Source organism: Rhea pennata, chromosome 16 (genome assembly GCF_028389875.1).
Source record: "Rhea pennata isolate bPtePen1 chromosome 16, bPtePen1.pri, whole genome shotgun sequence".
Classification (NCBI taxonomy): Eukaryota; Metazoa; Chordata; class Aves; order Rheiformes; family Rheidae; genus Rhea; species Rhea pennata.
This window is the reverse complement of record NC_084678.1, coordinates 13,582,902-13,609,507: the sequence shown is the minus strand read 5'-3', so window position 1 is coordinate 13,609,507 and position 26,606 is coordinate 13,582,902. Positions and strand designations below refer to the sequence as shown.

The 26,606-nt window shown below is 33.0% G+C and overlaps 1 protein-coding gene across 1 annotated transcript in view; it reads left to right on the top strand.

Annotated features, from left to right (window-relative positions):
* SYCP2 (synaptonemal complex protein 2) overlaps window positions 1-25,071 on the top strand; it is a 31,205-nt gene extending 6,134 nt beyond the window's left edge. The window contains exons 10-43 of the mRNA XM_062589358.1: window positions 50-102; window positions 1,123-1,168; window positions 1,409-1,504; window positions 2,002-2,062; window positions 2,242-2,390; window positions 3,333-3,407; window positions 3,936-4,091; window positions 5,196-5,295; window positions 6,655-6,773; window positions 7,753-7,825; window positions 7,906-7,963; window positions 8,764-8,900; window positions 9,253-9,362; window positions 10,192-10,310; window positions 11,403-11,439; window positions 12,147-12,211; window positions 12,318-12,375; window positions 12,856-12,911; window positions 13,476-13,524; window positions 13,631-13,805; window positions 14,201-14,268; window positions 16,444-16,623; window positions 17,443-17,632; window positions 18,088-18,338; window positions 19,689-19,865; window positions 20,603-20,693; window positions 21,289-21,450; window positions 21,810-21,937; window positions 22,585-22,679; window positions 22,762-22,861; window positions 23,696-23,754; window positions 24,082-24,160; window positions 24,614-24,670; window positions 25,000-25,071. Coding sequence (XP_062445342.1) covers window positions 50-102; window positions 1,123-1,168; window positions 1,409-1,504; window positions 2,002-2,062; window positions 2,242-2,390; window positions 3,333-3,407; window positions 3,936-4,091; window positions 5,196-5,295; window positions 6,655-6,773; window positions 7,753-7,825; window positions 7,906-7,963; window positions 8,764-8,900; window positions 9,253-9,362; window positions 10,192-10,310; window positions 11,403-11,439; window positions 12,147-12,211; window positions 12,318-12,375; window positions 12,856-12,911; window positions 13,476-13,524; window positions 13,631-13,805; window positions 14,201-14,268; window positions 16,444-16,623; window positions 17,443-17,632; window positions 18,088-18,338; window positions 19,689-19,865; window positions 20,603-20,693; window positions 21,289-21,450; window positions 21,810-21,937; window positions 22,585-22,679; window positions 22,762-22,861; window positions 23,696-23,754; window positions 24,082-24,160; window positions 24,614-24,670; window positions 25,000-25,071 — 3,501 coding nt within the window. The remainder of the gene's footprint in view (window positions 1-49; window positions 103-1,122; window positions 1,169-1,408; window positions 1,505-2,001; window positions 2,063-2,241; window positions 2,391-3,332; window positions 3,408-3,935; window positions 4,092-5,195; window positions 5,296-6,654; window positions 6,774-7,752; window positions 7,826-7,905; window positions 7,964-8,763; window positions 8,901-9,252; window positions 9,363-10,191; window positions 10,311-11,402; window positions 11,440-12,146; window positions 12,212-12,317; window positions 12,376-12,855; window positions 12,912-13,475; window positions 13,525-13,630; window positions 13,806-14,200; window positions 14,269-16,443; window positions 16,624-17,442; window positions 17,633-18,087; window positions 18,339-19,688; window positions 19,866-20,602; window positions 20,694-21,288; window positions 21,451-21,809; window positions 21,938-22,584; window positions 22,680-22,761; window positions 22,862-23,695; window positions 23,755-24,081; window positions 24,161-24,613; window positions 24,671-24,999) is intronic.
* Window positions 25,072-26,606: the final 1,535 nt, after the last annotated feature.

The following is a 26,606-nucleotide window of genomic DNA, read 5'->3' as shown; positions in this document are numbered from 1 at the left end:
TAAACTTCAGTGTTACATTTCTTCAAGAAATTTCTCTATGTTTTAATAGGACTGCAGAAAATTTCTTAACCAGGTGAATGGCATGCTTGGAGACAACAGAAGGTAAAGTAGAAATTTGAAAGCCAGTATGTTTTCGTGCTGTGCTTGATGGCTGTTAATCAGGGATAACCTTGTTATCAAAATACCTATTTTCTATAAACTATGAGTTATAGTGGTATAAATAGATAAAACTAATTTTGCTGTAGTGTAAAATCAAGGTATGCTTAAAATACTGAATAGAAAATAAATTGAGTAATACTCTCTCTTGGCACATAGCCAGTGGTATTGTCTTAACTATCTGGGTGGTAAGTATGTAACTCCCATATTTGGGGGGAAATTTGACATTACATATTATTAGCTGGTGTAATAGTATAAAAGAATTTGTCATTAAACCAAAAACATCTATTTGACAAGATTCTTAATCAATACAAAGCCTAGGCTACAGTTTCTCTAATAAATGTTTATAAACAAGGATAGTTCTTTGCAATCTGCTTAGCTCTACTGCAAAATTCTGGATGTTCATTAATTCCAATAGGCATGTCATCTAAAAATAGCTAGCAATCTGTTGGTATATATTCCATTATTCATTGACATAGGATAGTTATGTTGAGCTAATGATCAGTTAGAGTATTAGTGAGAATATCTACTAGAGAAGAGGGACCTTAAAAGGAAGAGGAAGTAACAAGCTTTTTTTGACTATATGATTGTGTATTCTGCATGTTACCTACATCATTATGTCATGACAGCAAAGAGGTTGTCTGATACCTATTCATAACAAGCATGTATTCAGTTTGGATACCTGCTATAACACTGCTTTTAAAATACCAGGAGATAAACTAGTCCTATGAACATAGTAGTGAGATCTGAGACTTGTGCTTCTGCTTTAGTTGTAAAGATGTATTCATGTCATCTCTTTTGGGGGAAACAATACAATAAAATGATAGTTCTTTTGATTACCCTCACCTCCTAGTCTCTAAAGTATACAAGTCTTGTATTGAAAGCACAATCCAGGTGCTCTGTTCAGGTACACAAAATTTATTTACAGCATTTTACAATATTTAACAAAATAACCTTTCCTTACAGGGTTTTTACGTATCCGTGTTTATCAGCAAGTCTTGATAAATATGAGGTAAGCTACAGAACTAAACATATGTCCAGCAATTTTTATTTGGGCAGCTCAACTACACTTTTGTCTTCTAGCTAAGGAAAATAAAGGAATAAATGAGACAAGGATTATTTTCAAGTGTATACAGAAGTCTATGTATTTAAAATTTGCTTAGACTATAGCACAAAAACTTAACTGCATGTTAAGTGGCATAAATTTTTATTCTCACATCTTACTCTTATGTGTTACCTTTTTGTGTTTTAGCTACGGATACCATTGGATGAAAATCTTGAAGAATTTTGGATTGATTTTAACGTTGGTAGTAGAAGTATATCTTTCTATGTGGCAGCAGATAATGCTGTAAGCTAACTTTGTCCATCATACTTGATTCCTCGAGGCAGTAGATTTTTTTTTTTTTAATATATCAAATTTGTTTTCCCACATTAAATGTGGATTTTTTATTTGCAACTATATTGATGTTGCTGTTACGTTAGATCTGTGTTAGGGGGTTTTATACGTGTTTAGATCAAACAATTTCAAAATAATGGATTTCTAATACTATTTTAATGAACATTTTAACGTATAACTGCACACGTGAAAAAGAAGGCATTTATGAAGTTGCAGTAGTAGTTCTCATAAATGAGATTTAGTTGTTTAGATGAATATTTCTGCCAGAACTGTTCTATAATATTATTCTATGTTATAAATGTCACATATATTCGTTGTCACCTCTTCTAACAGAGGCTTTAAAAAGTTGAAAATTTGGCCTCATTGAATAGCTTTGTGATCACGCACTTGATTTAATTGTAATATAGTACGAATTTTTATCTCAAAAATATGTATTTTTTTAATATAAGGATCATCAATGGGAAACAGTCATTATACCAGAAGAAGAGGTAGAAGAGTACAGCCTTGAAGGTACAGACACTCATGAATGTATTTCATTGTTTGTTACATGCTAACTTAGATTTTCTGATTGTTGAAGTCCTTAAGTGCTGACTCAATTCTTAGAAAAGCAAAATTACCATTTAAAACATTACACGTGTAAGCTTAATAAATTCTAATGAAAGTACTTTTTAAATGTTGCTTGCTTTCAGAGAAAGATTCAAAGAAATTATTAACGATAAGTCTAAAAAACCCAGTGAGTGTGGGTGATCAAGGAGGAGATGTTTTTTTTATATATTTTGATTCTATCTTGGAAATTAAAGATGTGACCAGAAAGATTTATGGAGTACACAAATGTAAGGTAAATAAACATAAGGTAGAGTTTAAAAACCTTTTCTAATAGCTTTTTTTCTTTCTATTCACTGAAAATGAGTGTCTCTTGCCATATAAATGTTATAAATGTGGGGGTTTTTTGATGTATGTTTATATACAGTTCCTGACTACTGTGGCCCCTACAGAACAGCATTTACCCTTCTGGAATTCATTCATATTTATCAAATGAAAAGAAACCCTTTACGGGCTTGAACGCGACATGGTAGATTAAGTTTTGCATGGGAAGTGAATGTTTACAAGTGCAGAACTGTTTCCGAACTGACTCGCTGCAAGCTGAATGTCTAACATGCTTACCAGTCTCATGAACTTAAGAATTTTGGATTGATTTCAACATAGTTGTAGCTTCTGTCACATCTTCTCATTCTCCAGCTCCCTGATTCAGGTCAGGGAGTTGAGCCAAGGTTTAGTCTCACATGCTAACCACTGTAGTATTAGACTCCTCCTTTTGCCCAGTTAATGTTATTTATGGGAAGCTGAAGAAGCTCTGATAAGAACCATTGGGAAAGACTCATTCAAATCAAAGACTTGAAACTGGATCTTCCACATTGCAACTCAATGCCCTAACCTTCTGGAATATCACGCGCTGGTTTCGGTCTTTCTTCTTCAGAATTGCCACGTAAGACTAAATGGATAATTGTAGTGGACTGGAATTTTAAAATGAAAAACATTTGCCCAAAAATTTTTAGCCAGCCATAGCTTTCTCCTTACTGCCTGTGGCATCCAGTCTGTCTTCAGTTCTTCCTGACTGAGGAGCTTGTGAGGAATGTAGCTGCTGACAACTTGCAGAATTTATTTTCCCCTTTAATCTAGTTTCAGACATTTACATTCTATGACTTAAAAATTTCCTTTGTGATTGTTTTTTTAAAAATTGAGCAAAATTTATATTCTACACTGATTTTTCATTTTATAGGGATTTAATAAGAAGCAGTCTACGTCAGTTGCCAAAACAACTGTACATGTTGTTTTTGATGAAAGTGGTTCACAGGTATTATAGTATGCTGGGATGTTTTTTTTTATTCGCATTATTTTTATGTTTATTCTGGTTAATAGCTAATTTAAGATCAATCATCATCTTTTAAGATACTGATAATTACTGTTAACTAATTTGTGATAAGTATGCATGTGTCAAATTTGCATCTCTGGGGAGAAAATCAGAAAAAAATATGCAAATCGTAGTCCTTCAGAGAAATCTACACAAGGGAGGTTCTTTGTGTGAATCAAATGTAATCTCATAGCCTGTTCTTGTTAGCCAAAGTAACAGCTGGATTCTTTTCAAAAAAAAATACATATGTAGAAAAGCAGTGAAGTTCCTATCCAAATCTAGAGTGCAGAAAGTGATAGGGTAAAGAAGTTTTTATATATAAATATATATGTATTAATATGTATGTACACATATACACTATATATATGTATATGTCTATAACATACATTTTATGTCTGTGCATATATGTAGAGAGAAAAAGAAAGAAAGAAATATTTAATACTTTCGTTTCTTCTCCGAAATATTATATAGGTTCTGGTACCAGAAAGTCAGTTGTCATCATGTTTAGAAGAAAAAGCTGAAGTGGAAGAGAAATTCAGTGAGTCTAAAAACCAGCAACTTCCTGGAACCCTAAGGTCTCTGAATAAAAAAGCCACCAAAGACATTTGCAAAGATGCTTCCTCCAAGGTAAGAGTAGGATTATCAAAACAGAAACGATTACCTCAAAAATACAACTAAATTGAAATATCTATTGTATTTTATGATATAAAAAATTGTTTGTTATTTTACCATTGGAATATAGTTATGCAGGTTTTGATTTTATTTCTTGACACAAAGCTATATAAATCTCTTCAAAAAAGATTTCTCTATATATTTAATGTTACAGTTTTGAAATAAGCATGATAAAAAGCAATTGTTAATTTTATTAAATAAACCATTCTGCTCTGAAAATTCTCTTCAGAATATTTCAAGATATGCTTATATCTCTTTATGATATGCATAAGTCCAGGATAGCCTTTAGAGACTTGTTAATGGTCAGGTATAGTGATAGCTGTAATTAGAGGCAAGTCCTATAGGCATGGTGTTCACTGAAACTGATGTTTAGAAAAAAAGCTCTGATGAGGTTGTCAAGATGAATTCTGTATACTGATTATTCGGCACAGTTTCATGGGACAGCTTCTGTGTTTAGGTGATTTTCTAATCTAAATTGTGGAAGTAGAAAAATTCATGAAGCCTGCTGTTTCTTTTGTGACATAGTTCTAAAGCTCTGAAGTTATAAATGTAGCACAGTTATACTAGGACTAGCTACACATATGCTAGAGACAGGGGAGAAGATGAGTGCGTAGCATTGCTTTATCTTCACTGTCATGCAACAGGCATGCAGTGCATCCCTTGCTGTCAGCAGCCTCTAGTAAACCTGGCCCTGATGTTCTGCTGGTTTGTAGTTTACGAGATAACTTTGTGAAGACTCTTGGAAATCATCCTAGTTACTTCGATTATTAATCAGGGACAAGATTTGTCCCTTACTGAATTAACTTAAAAAAGAACAATCATTGATCATAGTTAAAAATGTTTAGTTTTTAATTTTTAAATAATTCGTGTGTCATGGTGAACTTTCTCTAAACAGAAAAGTGCAGAAAGCCCACCTGTTAAACTGATGTGTGCAGCAATAGCAATTGACATCCCAATAACAAAGTGTCAAAAGACTCCTGGAAATAGATTTTCTGAAATCTTGTTTTGTCATCTTTATGGCTGCATGTTATGTTATGTGTGTTTGTTTTGTGTTTCAAGATAATCACATCTTGTAAAAGGAAAGTGTCTGAAGCATCAGTGATTATTTCTGGAACTACAAGATTTCCTACAAGGAATCCACTGGTATCTTGTACTACATGTAAGTTGGCAAGTGCTTTTAGGGTAAAAGTATGCTATAAACAGTTTTTGAAATATAGTTTCTATATGGGATAATATGTACTGTTAGGTGACCTGCATGCAAATGGCTAGAAAGATGAAAGTAACATAAGCATGAACTGTGATCCATTGCAGGTATGGAAATGAAGAACATAATCAAAATCTCCCCAGCAGATGCTTTAACAGAAATTTTTAAACTAGTCTGCTTACTACCTTTCCATAATAAGATGAAGAATAGCAGCTGCAAATGCATCCCAACCAGCTGAAAGTCACCTGTTGTCTGCTCTGCTGCCTGTCAGAGAGTCAACTGCTAGTACCAGACCAAGCTTGAGAAATTAGTTCATGAGATGGAAGCAGATGGTTAGAAGACAAGTGGCTTTCATCTCTCTCCTCATGACAGCCAAATGTTCCTAGTTTAAAGAATTCTCAGTAATGATTGCTTTTACAGGAGTTACATGGGGAAATCTGTTTTCTCCCATGTATACATCTATCCATTGCATTTTACTCTCATCTGCTTGACAAGACTCTTCACAAACATGAGTAACTCATTGTGCCAATTTCGTAAAAACTGTGGTTCTTCAAAGGCCAGTTGATTATATGGCTGGCAGGCAAGGCAGTATCCACTGCAGGTTTGAGCAACGGGTCCGGTGCTGCTGATGTTGACTTGAAGAGCCCTTTTCATAGAAGAAGGGATAAGGAGAAGAGCCTTTTCTTTACCATAAGAGGGAGTCATTACTTTCCTACAAATGGTCCTAAACTGACAGATTTTTAACAATTGATACAATGAAGGAGTTCGTAGGAAAGAAGTCATTTTAGGCTGGTGATGCAGTTGATGATTGAACAGTGCGACTTACAAATTTCTTGCACAGTCTCAAATGTATCAGTATCCTTAGTCTTGTATATTCATGTAGCATGTATAAATTAAGAGTATTAGAGCATAGAAATTAGAGCATTTTCAAATGAGGATGGAATAAGACGGAGAACTTCTTTGGCTTTTATTTGGAACTTGCCAAAAGGTCTACCCCAACAGAAATATAGTTAAATCTTTAAATACATGACTTCTCTATCAGTGGCAGGCTGTAACAAAGCATTGCTGGCCTCTGGACATCTATAATCTGTTACTGGCTCGTTAACCTCGATGTAGCTTGAATTGCATCAATTGAAATTGATGGAATTGTTACAGATGCATAATGGGTTGGTACCACCACTAGCCACATTTTTTTGAATTTATGGAATAATGTGGTTATGCCATCCACACAGATGCGGTCATCACATATTGATGTCACAAGCATCACAATTATTGTAAAGGAACAATTCTAACATGTCTCTGGTTTGCTTTCAGCCACTCCCTGTAAAGGACGATTTAAATTACCATTGCCAATGATAAGTTCTGCTGAAAGGGCTAACATTAGTGTAATAAATGAGACCAGAAAGAAGAATTTACATCAAGAAGCTACTGGAGTATGCACATCATCTGTAGCTAAGTCTTTTACTCAGAATAATATTACTGCAGAAAATGGGGGAAAAACAACTTAAATTCTTCATAATTTGTATTTTGGGGAGCTAGATTTTGCGATCAGTAACTCACTTTTTTTAAAAAATATTGTCATGCATGTATTACTTTATTGCATAAGGTTTTCTTGTCCTCTGGATTTCAGATTTAATTTTTTGTAGTCAGATAGATTCTTATAAAATTAGCCAGAATTTACATTCAGTCATCAGTATTGACCCCAGGGTTAATTTGCTTCTACTGACAACGATGGTTCTTCCTCCCTGTACAATTTCATGATGGTGTGTACATGGAATATCAAATTCATTACGCAATGTTGACATACTTTTAAGGAACTTATAATACAGCGAGCTACAGTGTGTTCACTGAACTGAAGCTACATAGGTGTTAGTGAATAACTGCAGCTTAAGTATAGATTTTTATTTATTTACTTATGTATTTTTGATTCTGTTCTGGGTCAACAAAGACTTCAGACTAACACTTTGATTTTATTTCTATTTTCAACTGTCTTTTGGGAACAGATTCAGGTCAAATCCCTGATTACTGGATTCTGAAACATTTCTTTTGGTATTGTCATGCTTTAAAAAAAGGCTGTAGTACATAAAATGTATAGTTTAGAATATTTCAAGCATTATTTAGCACAAAAAGTTTATTTCTTTGCCTTTATGGATTGTAAATGTTATTTATTGCCCTTTTTAGAATAGACAGAAGTGTGCACTAGACAATGAATTTTGTGAAACACAACAGAATATCAGGAAGTCCAAAATCAGAAATGCGGCAAAACTGCCTGAAAAGGTATCAAAATCAGTACTTCAGTGAACTGAAAAAAGATTTTTGTATGTTATTAGGAAAAATACACACTTAAGAAGTTATAGTATGTATAGTGCTCTGCTAGTATGTTTTATTTGTATTGTCCTACTATGTTTATAGCAAATCTGTGCTGAAGAAGTTTTAGAAATGCTACATGAGACAGAACATGAGGCCAGTCAAAAAGGAACTTTAGGCAAGTAACTTTGCAAGTGTTGATTTTTTTTTAAAACTTCTGTCCATTTCTTTTGTAATAATGATTAATATTTCATTTAGATGAAGAACTAGATATTGTTCCTGATTCTCAACCAGTAATGAGATGCAACAAATCTTTGTAAGTATTGGAAGAGAATCCAAAGTAACTGCTGTTATGAGAAACATACTATTTTTGAGAGCAGTATGTTTAAATATTGCCAGAGTTGAAATTATGATGCATAGTTTTAGAGAATTCCAGAATATAATTGTCTTCCCTGACAGCTGTATTAAGAACTGCTGGCTGTGTAAGTGAGGCCACTTTATTATATGGGGTTTCTCGTTTGTTTTTATTTTGAAATATATGGCACCAAAATAGCAATATTTATATAGTTGATAAGACAGACTACTTCATGAACATGACTCTTCTATGGTCTTATAAACATATTCACCAATTTAATAATTCTTTGATTGCTATGAAAACAGTGTTTGTTAACAAACTCATAGGAGGTAAATCAAGTTCAAGAACCGTTTTGTAGTAAGAAGCAGAAGAATTCTTTCAGATGACATCAGAAGATAAAATACAAATGGCACATGGGTTTGTGTGTATGTGAACTGTACCGAAAAATGGTAGTGCAAATTTAATCTATTTGTAACTCCTATAGACACATCACAGGCATGCAGCTAAGGTCAACTTGAACGGTGGCCATCGGATGCTGTTCCCTTTTAGATATTGACTTAAAAATACATATTGTTTGTTTGTTTTAAGGTTTACCGTTTTACAATGCCTTGGTTAACTGAAGAATGGTAGCAGGCTTAGATGCCAACATAACATGCGTTGGTATTTACTGATTAGCATTCTTATTTTGTGATTCAAATTTATTATAATTAAGACTCACTTTCTGCATTTCATTGTTAATAAGATGGTGGTATTTTTGTTAGATTACCTGGTCTTTTGGAAGGATCTTTTGATGAAATAAAAACATGGAAAAAACGAACATGCTCTGTTCCTGAGACTAATATAACAACCTGTGACAAGCAAAAGCTAAATCTGTCATCAGGGCATACATCCCATCCAGGTTATGTTTGTATTTTGTTAATTTTTAATGCTAAAAATATTTCAACATTCTAAAATGTTTTTAACTCAGTCCTTTTCTCTCCTTATATTGGTTTCCATTCTTAGCAAAAGATCTGTGAAACAATCTTTTTTATTCTGTTTTTGGAAGTACCTTTCTGGAAAAACAAAACAAACGAACAAAAAAAACAAAAACAAAAAAAAGGAAGAAAACTGAAACTGATACGAGGCAGAATATTACAAAATACTGAGTAGGCAGTCAAACAGTACTAATCATTTTGAACAGAAGGTGTTAACTACAGAAGGGAATAATATTTCAACTACTGCTGAAACATAATTTAAAACATTTCTTTCAGCTAGAGTGTCTGAAACATCTTTGAATTCTGATTTTACAAAATACAAGGATACGAAAGAGGAAGATACTTTCTTTAGAAAAGAGACTGCAAATCATAAACAGTCAAAGATGGTGAGTTTTTTACTTTCACAGAACCGTAGAATCAGTAAGGTTGGAAGGGACCTCTGGAGATCATCTAGTCCAACCTCCCTGCTCAGCAGGGTCACCTAGAGCGTGTTAGACAGGGTTGCATCCAGGCGGGCCTTGAAGATCTCCAGAGAAGGAGACTCCACAGCCTCTCTGGGTAATCTGTTCCAGCGCTCTGTCACTCTCACAGGGAAGAAATTCCCCCTCGCGTTCAGGCAGAACTGCCTGTGCTTCAATTTCTGCCCATTGCCTCTTGTCCTGTCACATGGGACAACTGAAAAGAGTTTGTCCCTGACCCCTTGACACCCTCCCTTCAGGTACTTATGATAAGATCCTCGCTCAGTCTTCTCTTCCCCAGGCTGAAGAGGCCCAGCTCTAGCAGCAATTCCTCATAGGGCAGATGCTCCAGCCCAAGTATTATTTTCATTTCTTTCACTTTTAATTAAGGACATTACCAAATTTTCAGTATTTCAGCATTCTGAACATATATTTTATTTTACTCAAACTGATCTGATATTGAGTTTCCACTAACAGAGTGAATTAAATAATGTCAAGTACAACTGTTTACTTTTTTCGCTGTAACTTGTTTAAGATTGCCTCCTAATTGTTAATTAACACCTTCAGGTGTTAAGCTTTTTTTTTTCCCTTACATTGCCCATAGAGTGAGCAGTGATTCTCAAAGAAATGTGGTTTAATACTTCTACAAGACCGTTCAGTGAAATTAGGTGATTGTTGGGAAACTGCAGTCCTGTTGCAGCTTTGTCCTTCTATTGAGTGGGTTCAAAGTTAAGAGTCTTACAAAATATTGTTGCAGAAATCAAAGTCTAAAGAAGTGAAAGAAGCAACAAAATTACTAATTAGTAACATCAGTGACAGATATAAACAAAAGGTTGATGATAAAAGCAAATCAAGAGACTCGTCAGGTTACAATAGGTATGATGTGAACTATTTACTCTTGTGCTTGTTCTTTTTGTGTTTGTGCATGTGGCTTTGTGCATGACTTACTTTCCTATCTACTGGTATTTCATATTCTGCTTTCATCAGAATTGCTTATTTGCTTCTGGTAAACCTGTTGTACCAAAGTATAGGAGATTAGCAGTCTGTCTAATAGTCCCAATAACTGAAATCACTGCAGGGGCTGGCAGAAATTCTGTTCAGTGTTCTTTCACTCATCCACTCACGGATAGTAATTTTCGTGGGAAGAATTTAGTTGGGACGCCTGATGAGTGTTTTACAGTATGTGCACCAGTGCGGGTATCTGTCCTTTTGTTTTAGTTCAAGGTTCAAACTTGTGTTCAGTCGTCATTTTTCTAATGATCTAAAGTTCTTAGTTCTCTCCTCCTTGAACAGTTGACTGGTGGACAGTTTAATGTATTCGTAAAGAAATCAGTTTTACCTTACAGACTGATTCTCTGAGATACTCTATACATACAATTACTACTCATTCTCCTTTACAGTTTGACAAATGGGTGCAAAGGAATGGAGTGGCTGTTTGACTACTTTGCTTTTTAAAGGCTTTGGATAGGGATTTGAAAGCAAGCAGGACAGGCAGTGTAGCTGTGTGATCTGGAGTTTCTCTAGAACAAAAATGAAAGGGCTTGATCTCATGAATAGTTCTGAAAATCCCTATTAAGCCACTCTTTTCTTTTTTTTTCTTTTTGTTTTCTTTTTTTTCTTTTTTTTTTTTTTGTACTACAGTGTCTGACTACCTGTTAAATTTGTCTTTAGGTGCCTTTTTATCCTTTAGTGTTCGGTTGTAATGGAGGGAAAAATGAACTTGAATTAGTTTAGACTTGTATGAGTTATTTTGAAAAATCAGTTATATAGTGTTGAAATGTGAAAAGGCATTTTTCTTGTGTAAAGTCAAAGCAGAAAGCCTTCAGAGGTTCATATTAAAGAGTTATTTTTAGGCTATGCTATCAATACAAGGATAATTGTTTTTATAAGACATTCATTTATATAAGTAGTATTTTAATGCATATATTCTAATTACCATTTAACAAAATGTATCCTTATTTCTTTTAGATCACATTTACATAAGTCCCATTTCAGTGTCTATAAGGTATACTTAAATTGCTTTTGTTGTTGTTCTTTTGCTTCAGAAATATGCAAAAAATGCTTTACAAATGCTGGAATATAAAAAGCAAAAATGTGGTGGCAGCTAGTGGATGTAAAGCAAAAGTTAATAAATATCACTGAATGTTAAATATTTCTGTTAAACTTATTGTTAAGTATGACATAAGGTGTATATACTTAATATTTTTTATAAGTATTTGTTAATATGGTATCTAGAATAATACTTATGTGGGCATCTATTAGTGAGAGAAATTTACATTAATTTCTAGTTGCATACTATATAGCTGCGTCTATGAGCGTGGAGTTTACTTATGAGCGTGGAGTTTTTTCTTTTGAATATGACAATGCTAAATACTTAGGAGAAAGAGGGTGCTGTAAACAACCAGGACTAAATGAGACTATAGAATCCTTAGATGGGATATAACCATGGCACAGAGATTAGTCTAATGCATTTAGGAAAAAATGCTATGAGTTTAATATCCTTAAAGGATGAAAATTTGCATTTCACATTTAGTCTCCACCAGCTCTTGTCCACTTTTGCCTTATCGTATTATTGCTAATCAAGTGTGAGAGAGTCTGAGCATCAGCTATTTTTTCTGTATTTTATGCTGAAGAACTTGCTTTTTGAGGTGACAGTATGTTTGAATGCCTAAGTCCAATCCAACGTATGAGTAACTTTTGATTTCTGTGTAGGGAAAAGTTCAGAACAGAAACCTGAAAACTACTACTTTTCTTAATATAACTGCAGGTCATGTTGTGTGAGTAGTTGAAACAATTTCAAACAAAATTTCCAATTACCCTTACATAACTTTGAGATACTTCATTAATGCACTCACAAAATTATTCTCTGTGCCTGTTTGACAGGGATGATGTCTACAACTTTAACTTCAGTGGGTTTGATGAGCCTACAATAAAGCTTGGAGTAAGTTTGTCGTATCCTTAGCTTGTGTATATGAATAACTTCATAATTTTCAAATGTATAATCGTATACACTATCTTAAAGTTCTGGCCACTTAAATCTTTTACAATATTTCCTGAAATAAAAGAGCTTATATTATAATAAGTAGCATAAATCTATTATTCTAAAAGTAGTAAAAATTGCCTTCCATCCTCCCTCTAAAGACACTTCTGCTCAGATGTTAAAATGAAAAAGGACAAAGTTGTGCTTTTTATCACTGAGAAGAGCTTACTGAGTGGAAGAAGGCAGTGGATGAAGTGACTGGAAACTAATCTATAAAGCTTGAGATATGAAAGCTTCAGTCAGTTCCTGCTGGTTTTTACTACCAGCTCTTCTTTTAAATAATTCCTGAGATAGAAGTTAATCATCATTCGAAGTTTGTTTTAAAGAGTATCTTGAATGAAAATTTTCAGATGTTTCTCACTTTATTTTCTACATTTTCAGGTCCAAGAATTGCATGTTACTGAACTGAGTGTTAATACAAATCCAACCAAAAAGGGGTAGGGATATTATATTGTGTCCTAGTCCATTCCCGTTGTCATCCAGAACAATACCATTTATATTCCCCAGTGTTCCATTATGCCAGTCCAGGGGATGTATGAGTGATGACAAAGTCAAGATGTTACCACTTTTAATAAATGTAGTTGCCATGGTATCCTGGGCTATTTCAAAGTTTTTTCTGTGGGGAAACTTATCCATAACTTGATAAAAATGAAATAGTTTGTTTCATGAAAGAGACAGCTTTAGTTCTCTAAATGGACTACTACAGGGATATGACCTTCTGCAAATGGAGGACTATTTTTTCAGTAATGACCAACTTGTAAGAGGACGGTTGTGTTGTTGCTGTGTGTCCTTGCTTGTCTCTAGAAAATAAGTTAATTCTTTAGGCCTTTAGGTGAACAGATATTCCTAAAATGGATGTGAAAACTAAAGGCAATAGATTCATTTAAATCTTTAATCCGCATATGTGAATAGCAGAAAGATTTAGGAAAAAAATGTTTAATGATTTTGATGTTTTCTTCAAAGGTGTTTTTTCTCTTGTTTTCTTTTTTCTTTTAATTAAGGAATCCAGATGAAAATAAAACCAGTGCTGAAAAGAAAAGAGAAAAAGAAGTAAGGCTCAGATTTTTGTGGGTCAGCTTTATCTGTTCTTCCTGCCTTTAAATACTACGTGTGTAAGTGAAAGGTATATTCTTAAAAGGTCTTTTGTTTTTTATAGACTAAAAACAATCGAAACAAGAAGCATCTCTTCAGTGACACAGATACGGACCACAGAGCTGATGAAAGTGTGACAGACATTAGTTGGCTACAAGAATCAAATAGAAAATCTAAACCACAGTTAATTGATTACAGTAGAAGTAAAAACTTAGGGAAATCAATAAGCACAGAAAAAAGTAAGACTTTTTTCATATTCCTTAAGAATGCTATGTTAAATTTAACCACATTTACTAACTGTATAGTGTATAATGTGTTGTTAAATGTACAATGCCATTTTTGTTGTTTTATCTCCAAACACGAGGAATGTTAGCATTAGTTCTCATAATCATTTATTAATGTTAATTTCCCCCCAAAATCTGTATTTTTCAATGTGGAAAATTACTAGGAGGCAGGGGAACGAGGTGGTTGTTTTAAGAAAAAGCTTTTACTTTTTAAATAATGCACTGAAAGCAGTTTACTGAATCGGTAGGTTTTGGGGAATAAAAGTGGATCCATAATCTTACTGCTAAAATTGTAAATGTCAAATATCTGATTATTATGCTGCTTTTTCTAATACTGTTTGTCGTAACAGCAGGTAAATTCTCTGAACCTGCATGCCAGATGGATTCATCTAAAGGAGAAAATATAAAAAAGAAAAAGGTAAATGTAAACTTGCAACTTAACTTGTAATATTATATATAATATAGATTATTATTATATATGTATTATATATAATATAATAAATAACTTACCATAGGAACTTTTTAAATTATTTTGCATAAATAAATGCAATTGCTTCATGCTTATTTCAAATCATTTATTAAATCCCGTTAGTTATTTTCAGATTAGTATATTCTTTTTGTAGTATTTAGCTTGTATTTCACTGATAATACTAGCTGTGAGTTAGAATGATTATTGTACTTTGAGGCTTTTGTAATTTTTATTATTTAGAATCATTGATTATGACTATTTACTGCTTAATAGCCATCTGCTCTGTTGAATATGTCATTAGCTTTTCAGTGAGGATTTTAATTTGGGTAATATGCTTAACTGCATTGTAATAGCTTTAAGACTGTATATTTTTTGATTAACATAGTTAACATACTACAACTCTGAAAAGAAAAATATAAATGATTATATTAATAAATAATTGGAAAATATTGTAAACCTGTTAAAATTGAGTATAATAAATGACAGGTGATTTTGAACATCTTAATGGAAGATGGTTGTAAGCCATTTTAAAAACAAAAACTAAGATCCCCAAAAGTCTCTTAAGTAATAATTATTCAAATCTATTTAATGTTAGTAATTTAAAACTATTTATATACATTTAATATAAATTGTCAATATGAAGATAAGGTCACCACATGTAGATATCGATGGTAGTGTCTAGTCCACATAAATCAAAACAGAAGAGAGTTTCAAACATCCCAGGAAGTTGCTAACAGACTGACGCTGGAGATGTGGAAGCTTGGAAAGCAGTTGTTTTGTGTAGAGTACTTTCAAAAAGTAGGAGGAAAGAGGTGTAATCCCTCAGTCTGAGAGTCTTTGTACTCAAATCTTAGGTCTCTAACCTCAGATCTCTGAGGTACTTTTGATGAGAACGTTCTCTGCTCCTTTTCTGAAAGCTTGCCACTGCACAGAGAGAGTGGTAGCAGTTAATGATGTAGAGGGGGCACAGAGAGAAAGGAAGACCAGTTCTAGTCTAGTTGCTAAGGGAATCAGTTTGGAGGAGACAGTGAAGGATGCCAGTTCCCCCTCACTAGGCAGGATACTTTTAGTTTTGTTCTATTGAGCTGAAGTCCAATTACAGTCTAATGTAAATGTGTTCACACTTTAGAGAACAGGGTTTGAAAACCCACTTCAGCTTTAATCCAGCTGAAAGTTGGCCTTTACTTTGACTGTTCTGATTCTGTTGACTTTTGCATTCCTGACAGCACTGTCGTATCTACACTAAGAATCTTCCCAGAATACTTAAGAGGCTGATGACTTAAAGCACAAATCTCAAAGTTCTCATGTCGTTATGCAGGAGACAGGGAATGCCACTGCTATGCCTACCACCTTACCTTTGTGGTATTGGTGCAAGTACTTAGCATTTTCTGCTATTCTCTTCAACAGTTTATGGAAAGAGGTGCTCACCTAGCATAAACTGTAGATCACATTACCTCTCCAAGGTCTTTAGGAGGTTGGTCTTTCCACCAGTTTAGACACTACTTTGGAGAGACCTAGATATTCTCCTGCTGAGTTTTTGTGCATGCATGTAGATGAATTTTTGATTTTTTTTTTTTTTGTGCAAAATGAAATTCATTTGGAGTAGGGCAAAATTAAATGAAGAATTCATATTTGTATGCTTAGACCAACATTAAAAAACTTCAGGACTTTTGAAGAATTGCAAACAGAGATCCATGGAATAACTTTTACCATAATAATCCCTATTATATAGCTTCCCATTTAACTCTTTGACATAATTAGCTGGTTTCCTAGGCTCTTTTTTGACCTTTTACTTTACCACAACTGACACTTCTGTTTCTTGGATTTATTAGTGTAGCTTGTTTTAATCTGGAGAATAAGGAAAACAATGTTTTCACTAATGAATTAACTCAGAGTTTGTCAAACATTTAGTTTTACTTGCTGTATTTTTGCCTTGCATATGTCCGTTAAACTCAGTGCAGATACATTACAATGACATTTGATCCTCTGTATTATGTAAAAAGCAGCAGAACTGAACGTACTGTGTTAGTTGAAATACAGAATTTCAAGTAAGTGAGCAATTACCTGCCATTTATTCTGGTAGTTATTCTGATATAAATTGAAGGTATTTTTGTTCTTCCAAAGATAGCTAAATGTAAAAAACAAAGTTCCAGAACTGATGAAATGATAGAACATACCACCAGACCTAAACGACCTCGAAGAGCTGCATTAGCGAAAAATTACAAGGAACCTTCTAGTTCAGAGTCAGAGAGTGAAAGGAAGTCTTCAGCATGTCCCTCTAAGAAAGAGAAATCAAAAGCATGGGTAAGTAGTTACACTATATTCCTAAAAACCCATTTCTACTGTGTCTTCCAAAGTATATTCTGAGATTTGTATACTCTCCAATTTGAGTGCCCAAAATGAACAAGTGGAACTGAATTTTCTGTAGTATTTTTAGTTTCTAGTATTCTCCATTTTAAATATGAGTAGTTACCAGCTAGAGAAAAACAGTTCTAAATAAAAGTCTAAGCCTTAAATCTAGCAATAGTATTTCAGTTTCTATTTATGAAATTTATTCTGCTCCATAGAACTACTGTGTCCTTTGTTTAAAAAAATTTGAAAATGTCTATGCTAATGGGAGATTTTAGTCGATCCAAGTGTGTTCTTTGAGATGACAATGATGTGATTTTGATAACACTATGTCTATTGTGTGTGAAAAGAAAATGCTGACTTCGGAGAGGATGAGTATGTCAATATACTTGGTAAATATCTGAATAGGTATTTTTATTTTTCTCTAAACTAAGCAATGACATAGGGTGCTAAAATATTTTCATTCTTTAGCATACCCTTTTAATACATATAGAAAAGTCTGTAAACTTCACTGATTAATTCCTGGAGCACTAGGAGTTGTCTCCAATGGTAAAAAAATTTATAAAAGTAGAAATTTGGATACTGAATCATACAAATTAAATGTTTATTAACATTAGAATATCTGATATCCTTGGGAATTTAAATAGTTCTAATGATCTTCCTTTTGGGGCCTTCTCTTTGTTCAACTGTATATGTAGATAATACCTTCTTTACATGTTTACACACTTTTGTATGTTTGAAAGTAATGTTTTTCTGAATGTTGTATTTTAATAGGAACATATAAATGGGCAAAACAAAAATGATAGCCAGCGGAAGGAACTACAGAATGTTATATCAGTGGAGCCAAAAAAGAGAGTAACAGACTATACACATAAAACATTTACCAAATCAAAGGATTCTGCAAATCAAAAAGAAGTTGAAATGCCTTCAGATGAAAGTCCTGTATCTCTTGAGGCAATGAGATGTACGTATTCTGGCGGTAATTTTTTGAGGTACTGTATAGAAAGTTGGTGGCTAAATGAGGATTGTCACAGTAATACACATTTGTTTATTTCATACTCTTAAAATATGAAATACCTCGTAATTGAATGCGTATACCTCATAATTTAAGAAAACATGCTAAGATATCACTAACATTCTTTATGATTTGTATGGTTATTTGACACCAACATAGTATAGAAGTGCAATAGGTAAGTTAAAGTAGGCTGTTAGAGTTAATCTGGTAGCTGTTAAAATAGTGTGGAGGGTGCAAACAGTTTAAGCATGGCAAGAATAGTACCACTATTCAGTACAGTCAAGTTTTGCACATTTAAATACTATATCTAAATACTCAGAGTAGGGATGATTAGCAATATAGGGCTTGAACATGCTATTTTTCCTTTCATTCCTCATGCTCACAGTTAAGCAACTGTTTTCTAGGTGCTGAAAGAATATCAGAGGGAGATTTTACTCAAGAGCATATTTCTAGTGAAAGATCGCCTGGGCTTCAGGAGTTAACACCAGAAAAACTGGAAACTTTAAACTTTGGGAAAGGAATCTCTCCCAGCAATCTCTGTCCACAAAAAAAGAATATTGAAGCTATTCATCTAAATCGGTCCCCTGGGGCTATTGTTAAAAAGTTAACATTAGAAAATAAAAGTTTCTCATCTGTTTTAACTGCAGCATCTTTGGTAAGACTATAAAACTATTCTACTACTATTTCAATATTTGTGTTTCAAATAAAGTTGTTCCATTCAGCTGAGTCTTGAAATAGCTTTTTAAAGTATTTTTTGTCCAAAGCAGATTTGAATTGAGTAGTGGATGATAATTACTCACTCTGTTTTAATACAACCTTAACAGACCATTTCTCGCAGAGCAGTCAGACCAATCTGAGTTATTTTCTCAGGAGATGATAGTTTCGTTATGAAAAAGGTTTTTTCTTTGATATATGCAGGACACTTTATCAAAATGGAAGCAAGCAAAAAAACAGCTTTGATGTGTGAAATATCCATAAGGCAAAATTTTCAATTATATCTAACCAAAGCTGCTTGCTCATGATTGAAGAGATAAATAATGATGTTATTTCAGAAACCCAAGAGGAAATAGAAAACATTTTTTCCAACCATGATGTGTTAATATTTTTTCTAATAAACAGAATGATCATTGAGTTGCATATATTTTTTTTCAGAGGGACTGTGTTAGCTGAAAATGTCCTGTATATTATATAAAGCATCTCAAGCTAGAAGGGAACCATGAGTTCCACCCATACACTGGACATAACTGAAGTGGTATTTTCAATTTTTACTTGCTTTAAAATTGCCAAGTATGTACTTCTTGACACTTTTATGTGGTTAGTGTTGATCGAGTTGCACCAACAGAAGCTTGTAAATTGTATAGGGATTTTAAGTGGTCTACAGAAGTTAGGATAATCTGAAAGAGCTTTAAATTGATTTCCTACATCCCTCTCCATAGTAAAGCTCTGAATACCATGTTTTCTTCACTGATCTGTTGAATGTTTTTTTTTTTTTATCACAGAAGGGGAGCATTAAATTGAGTACATGTAAAGTTTTCAAAAACAAACTTGGCAATGTAGGATTTATATTTCAGAGATTCAATTTAGGTAGTATTTGTCAGTTGCTCAAAGCTTCTCTCATAAAGGTACAAATGAACTAGAAATTATGTGAATACTGTTGTGCAGCATGAATGCTAAATGGGATTTACAGAAGAGCTTAAATCAGACTTCATTAGGAATTTCTGCAGACAGAAGAAAGCTTTGGCAGTGTGCCTCATGCTGGTTCTTGGACAACATTCATAGTGGGATTTCTTTGTGGAAATGTATCTTTTTTTAACCTCATAATTTCAAAGAATTCTAAATATTTTTCGTTCTTCTTACGCTAAATGTGCATCTTTTTTCCTCCTGCTGCCATTTTTAATCTTTCAATTGAATACCATAGTTCATTGTGGTTCTTTAATCTATTAAGTGCAGTACAATTTTGTACATCTCTTCTCAATTATAGTTTTGCTTTTCATTAATTTTTTAGTTCAGCTTAACTCCAATAACCACATATAAAACTCTTAGTGAAAAACATGCAGAGGGATCTGTAACTGGAACATGCGATGCTAATGAAGATTCGAGTCTTAGGAACTGCTCTTCAGAGAAACTTTCTGCTGAAGGAAAGCAACAAGATATCACTAAACCTGTCATCAAAAGTAAAGAAGTACGTTACTACATCCCTCATTCTGAAAAGAGCTGTAGTTTTTCATGAATTTTATTCACTTTACAGTTGGTATCACTGTCTTATATAAAATTTATCTTAAAATTATCTTAATTTATATCTTATTTTATATTATTATAGACGTATCTTACATATCTTAAATATTTATCTTTATCATGTGAATATAAAGAAAAAATTGTCTCAACAAAACCAGTTATAATTAATATCTTAACAGGTGACTTTTTTTTTTTTTTACTTCCAATAATAAATAAAAGTTTTCACAAATCAGAGAACTGTGAAGTTTTCATGCAGAAATTCTCAATGTGCTAATGTGCTCTCGTAGCGTTAAAGTACTACTTAGTATAGCAATTATTGTAGTATTGGCAAATGAACTGCTATCCCTTCAAACAGATTCTCATGAATATTTATTCTAGTAAAACAAAAGTGCTAACAACTCCTTTAAGGAATAGTTTTCCTTTTGCACTAAGAAACAGTTGGATTTCATTGGTCATTTGACTTCTTGCTATCATTACTTGTTAATATGATGAAGGATCTGTTCTTTTTTTCTCTTACCTAGTGAGAATATGCCCTTTGAATAAAATTCATGTAGTAATTTTTCCTTGCTGTGACTGTGTTCATGTTTGTAGACTGAAGAAAAGCAACATAAACATGGATTTCTGATGAAGACTTCTGAAGGGCTTATTATCTTGGAAGCTAATATACACTGAACTTTTTTTTAGGATTATTTGCCACCATCACCATTATCCGTTTCCAGTGGAAGTAAAGTACAGTCCTGGTGTGAAGAACCTTGTGGCCCCATACATGAGTCTGGTACAGACATTTAATTTAAGACAAAAGGTTTCTAATGTGTCTGTAATATTTAATAAAAGCATTTCTTTGGTATATAAATACAGCTCAAGTTTTTAAACGTATTTGTTATTACTCTATTTTTATTCTTTTTCTAACCTAATACTGTTCTTTCAGATTAATCAATGTTTTTGCACTGCTTTAAATACTCCACTGTCTATGTAAACTGAAAATCTGCCTCCAAAATACAGTAGCTCTCTAAGGAAGAGTTAATGTCAGTTGGAGTGTTTCCTGATCTAAAACAGTGGGAAATAGGATTACTGGGAAAATAAGGCTTGGTGTGAGTGTGTGTATTTAGGGAATCAGTCTTTCATGGACCAGGAAGACTTGCATTCCACTGAAAACCTGTTGTTCGTTTATCTCAAGGACCCATGCCTATTCAACATGCCCTCTATGAATGCAATGTTCATGCTCGTTGATTTTTATATGGTACTGGAACTTCAAAGCCAGGACACGTACTCCTAGACTTTTGATCTGAAGGGAAGATAATCTCTTTATCTTTCAATGACATTGTTTTAAATAATCTTAAAATTAAGCATTGTCTTCATGTTTATTAAAGGACCAACTATACATACATATCACAAACGACGGTACTACAGTGATATAGAAAGCAATTCTGATGAAGTAGAAACAAACAAAGAAGAGAAAAAGAAAGGAGACAGAACAACAAAGCTGCTGCCCAGAAAATTATTTAAAACAGATGATGATACTACTTACAGAGGTTAGTTATGGAGTTAAAGTTAATATTTAAATATAGTTGTGCAAAAGTTTAGAATAACAATTTAAAAGTATTAATAAAAAAGATAGTAACCATAAAAAGCATTTTACATATAAAAGAGAGAAATACTACATACATATAGACTGTCTCTATTTAAAAAGTCAGAAACGTGAAAATAGAAACTGATCTCAGCCATTTAATTAAGGAAACTAAACTTTATATTACAATAGCTGATTGAGGTAACTAAACTTTATATTGCAACAGCTGACTGAGGCCCCTGTTGTAACTACAGATAAGATGCTTTTAAATATGATATTCCTACTTTTTAATAATGAATTGTGACATACATTTTTTTTTTTAAGTGTCTGAAAGCATGTCCACTCTATCTGTAAATGATCTGTCTGTTTTGGATGGAGAAATTTGGGAACCTGGTTGCTCAACTATCAGTATATGTCAGAAGCTCCAAGCAGAATTTACTAGGAAAATCCAGGCAAGACTTTTCACATACAATATTAATTATATGTGTGGGTACATATGAATAGTAATGTATATTACACTACAGAATTTGCTTAAAACAACATGGAAATAGCTAAGCACATACAAGCTTAAGAAATTACAGACTTCTGGTTGCTTTTTAAGCCTTTTTCAATTCCTTCTACATAATCATTTACTCTTTCTTTTTGAGATCTGCCTTATTTTTTATCTTATCTTATGGGATACAAGCTTACTTACCTAACATAATGAGTATACGACATTTTGCTTTTCAAATGATCAAACTTGTGAATATAACTTATTTATAAAAAGGGAAGTATGAGCCCAAATAATGCTTTCACTCCTGTATGACAGCTGCAGTCACACATCACTTGCTAGATTTTCTGAAAATAGAGAAAGTATACATCAATTTTTCAAACAGTTTATATTCTACTTAAAACAAAATTTTGACCAAAATATGAACTTAGATTTATAAATCTATCATTAAAAAATATTTTTTAAATGAGAAGGAGATAATGTAGTAAATGTAACACTTATGCTCAGTGTACCGTCAGTGATAACATATCAACTACTGTAATTATTTAGTAACAGGTTTTTATTAAAGTGAAAATTACCTGAAACTAATACTAAAATACACTCTTCTAGAGCCGTTCGAGGAGAATGGATCATTTTACTAAGCAATCACTAAGAGCTGCCCACCACCATTTGGCAACAATGAGTTATCAGCTTCATGAATGCAGGTCTGTAACAAAAAATTTACTTTAAAACACATATAAAAATGCAACAAATACCTTCTAAATGTAACTTACTTTGTTTTGATAGGATCAGGCAGCTGGACAAATTTCATTTTGCTATCATTGAGGAGCTTGAGAATTTTGAGAAAGATTCTCAGTCTTTGAAAAATATGGAAAAAGAATTCTTGGTTTGTACTGTTATTATTTTATCATGAAGGGAAACATTGTTAGAGGAAGATTTTTTTCCTATATAATCTTTAAATTATTAATTCTGATTAAACATGCATTTATTATCTTGCTTCACAAGAAGCAAGTATATGTATTAGTCATACATATACACTAGATCAGATTTTAAATACGTTATTTCTAATGTCAAAATTGGCTTATGCTACGTCCTTAGAATTTCTAGGTCATCATTGTATGTTTTTTTTTTCTTTTTAGGCTAAAATACAACTTTAAATGGTCTGGTTACACCATCTTTTTTCATCTAACCTTTTTTTCTTCAGGCATACCATGTAGGCATTTGAAACAGATTTGCTCTATGTTCAAAGACAAGGCAGTTGACATTATGTATCTGCTACTTGCTATGAAGTAAAATCAGTATAAAAATACTCATGTCAACGTAAGACTGTTTCTTCCTCCCCCATCCCTCGATCCCTTAAGGCATGGCTTGATTTTTTTTTTTTTCTTTTAACCACACTTAAATGATATGCAAAGTCTGGTTTAAATGTCATGGATAGTCTGCTCCATGGTTTTGAAACAGTTATACGGAACAGATTTTTGGTGAAACTCATTCCATGCAAACAGACCTCCTGAACTTCCTTATCCTGCTGAACTAATTTTTTTCCTGCCCCCGCCTTTTATTTTCTTTTTCTTTTAAGCATTTGTAGTGACTTTATAACTGCTATGCATTCTATGCTGAGTCTGTGATAGCAAGTTAATTTACTCATATTAGATACCAGTTTCCATTTAGAAAATCTTATTTCCTGCTGATCATTTCCTATTTATTTTTTTTGTTCTAGAATTTTACGAAAAAACATGCACATACTTTTAGTACATACATGAAAAATGAGCAACAGAGGTTAGTAGACTTCATGAAAGCTGGTTTTAGATTTGTGTTCTGTGTTCATTCAAGGCATGAATAGGGCCAAGTAATATTCTCTGTGTGATTGTTCGCTTCCATAAAGAAGAGATAATATTCATTAGATGAGAAAAACTATGTGATTGTAAAAATGTAATTAGTATTCATCCAAATGTCTAAACATCTACTGCAATATTCCAGAGTAATAATGACCATAGTATTTATCCATGCATCTAAGTACTGATACACTGCAAATGAAGGGATGCATGTTATGCGTGGAACGATTATATGTAGCAAAGTAGTTTGAACTGCATTTTATTTTCTTAGAATTCAGATTCTTAAAACTTCATTTGAAGAAAACATCCACCGCACCATTGATTACGAAGAACATATTTTTACTTCTGAGGTATGACAAACCTTCGTCTCTTTGCTGGTTTTGATCATTTTTTATTTCATTTTATGCCAACAGATAGCAGTATTAACTCTTTTTCGAGGAACATCTTTTTTCTCAGCATTGTATTAATGCTTAGATATTTCTGCAATTTTTTGTTATCATAAAATATCCTTTAATGTAGCAGTATTCAGCCTTTTATTGCTAAGCTTCACCCACTAAAAGATTTGTGAATTATTTGGAAAATTATTGTGAGGTTTATACTGTATTCTGTGGCTTTCTTTACCAGTGTTAATTATCCAAGAAAGAACAAATTAGACACAAACCTCTCTTTCCTTAGACTAGTGCATGCTTGTGCATCTCTCTATCTGTCAGTTATAAATCATTTAGGAATGTAATTGCCTTCTTGAAAATGTGTTACTGATTGTGAACAGGGAAAAAAACAGTCAGTGTAAGTATATTTTATAGATGCATCTGATGAAAGAAGATATGAAAGGACTTCAAGAGAAACTTCTTAAAGAAATGGTAAATGAAGTTAGCTTCATTTTTATTTTTTAAAAAAGCATAGATGTTTGCACATTGACGTACTAAAAATTAGTTTCTCATACACTATCAAAAGTGTAAGTGAGATAAAATGCAAATATCACTGACATTTTATACTTATCTGATTGAGATAAGATAGATATGGATGTATTAGTTCTAGGTCTTAATATACTGAATATTAACATGGAAAGAGAAAGTACAATACTTCAAGTATGTCAAAGTAACGTATTATATGCTGGTAGTATTTAAAGTATTATAACTTAAAAATACTTTCTTTAAAGTGTGTGATAAATGTAATGCTTTTTGCACAGCAAGAAGAGGAACTTTTTAATGTTCGCAGAGGATTGCAGACACTATTTCTATCAGAAGACAGAAAATTCTAATGTAGTGATTTTGGATACTTTCCTGATGTTCAAGATGAATATGAACACTCTTCTAATGTGAAATTTTACAACTGGGGTTTTTTGGGGTTTTTTTTTTTTTTGTTTTTGTTTTTAACTCAAAGCAAACTACTGTAATGAAAGCATGTTCTCCTTAATAAGATTAAAGATTTCTTCTTCTTTTAGAGATATTTGAGATTATTTCACTGAATCTGCTAAAATGCAGTATGTAAATTTTTGAATTTTTAGCGAGGTGCTATATTTGTAGGAGTTTTCGAAGGAATATTGGAGGATTTTTTTAGTTTATTTAACTGACTTTCAGAGAAAAGTAGTCACTTCCAACCCATGTTTTGGGTCTAGGTATACCCAAATTCATGTTTGGGTCTGTATATTTTGTCTGATCCAGGATATGGTCATAAATTACTTACTTAGGGATCAAATAGCAGGTCTGAGAGCTCTATCCTATTAATCTGTGGCATTAGACTTTAGTAGGAGTTTCTAACAGAAAATGAAATTGTAAAGAGGGGTGGTTGAACTATGTTGCAAATATTTGTATTAAATGTTTCAGGAAAAATGTTTTGTCTGTCTCATTTTTACAGAACCATATCATTACAATTTTGCTTTAAATCAGTAATACATTTTTGCACTCTTGTCACAGAAAATCTATTTTTAGCAAGTACTTCATGTACGACAAAAAGATATCAGACAACAAGAAGGCCTTATGCCTGTAGCTTGAAAATATATCCTACATACTAATATCATCTATTCTACATGCCTAGATTTCAGAAGATTTCCTATGAGAACAACCTGTGAGTCATAATTTACTCTTCTCCATTGCTGTCAGGTAGTAACTAGGATGTTTCCTCTGAATATCTAAGACATGCAACTTCTAAGCTAGTATTTCTCTTAATTTTCTTTTATATTAGAAAAACCCAAACTACCTTGTATTCTAAAGTTCCTAAGCAACCTTTTAGTCTTTGCAATCTTGCAAATACACTTTAAATTCTTCAGGTCTCAAACAATACCTTTAATATTTTTTTCATTTAAGTTCTGTTAGAGAAATGAGGAATAGAGGAATTTACAGGTGATCAAGGAGAAGTAATGGTTGGAGAGACTAATTCATAGACTGTGTATGTTTTAGAGCATGTATACATAAGCAGATGCAGAGCTGCATGTTTATCATGGCACTGACTCCCAGTAAAAAACCCAGCATCTTAGTAGCTTGAGCTCAGGACCACCCTCACAGAGTTTTTGAAGTGAGCCTGAAGAGGGTGCTGCACGCTTGTCTGTAGCTCATTTTATGACCACAGAGTTCTCTTAGATAATGCGTTATTGAACTTTGAATCAACAGTTCCTCACAACTTGATTGTGTTATACCTCTTATTTTTGCATTACATCTTACAGCTCATCTTTTGGTCTTTCGTTGTCTTTAACATCATATGTACTTCTGTCTGTTATTTCTTCCATTAGCCTCTCTACCCTCAGGTCTTCTCTGATTTTCCTCAGTTTCCTGTCTACGTTCCTAACATGGTTTTTCT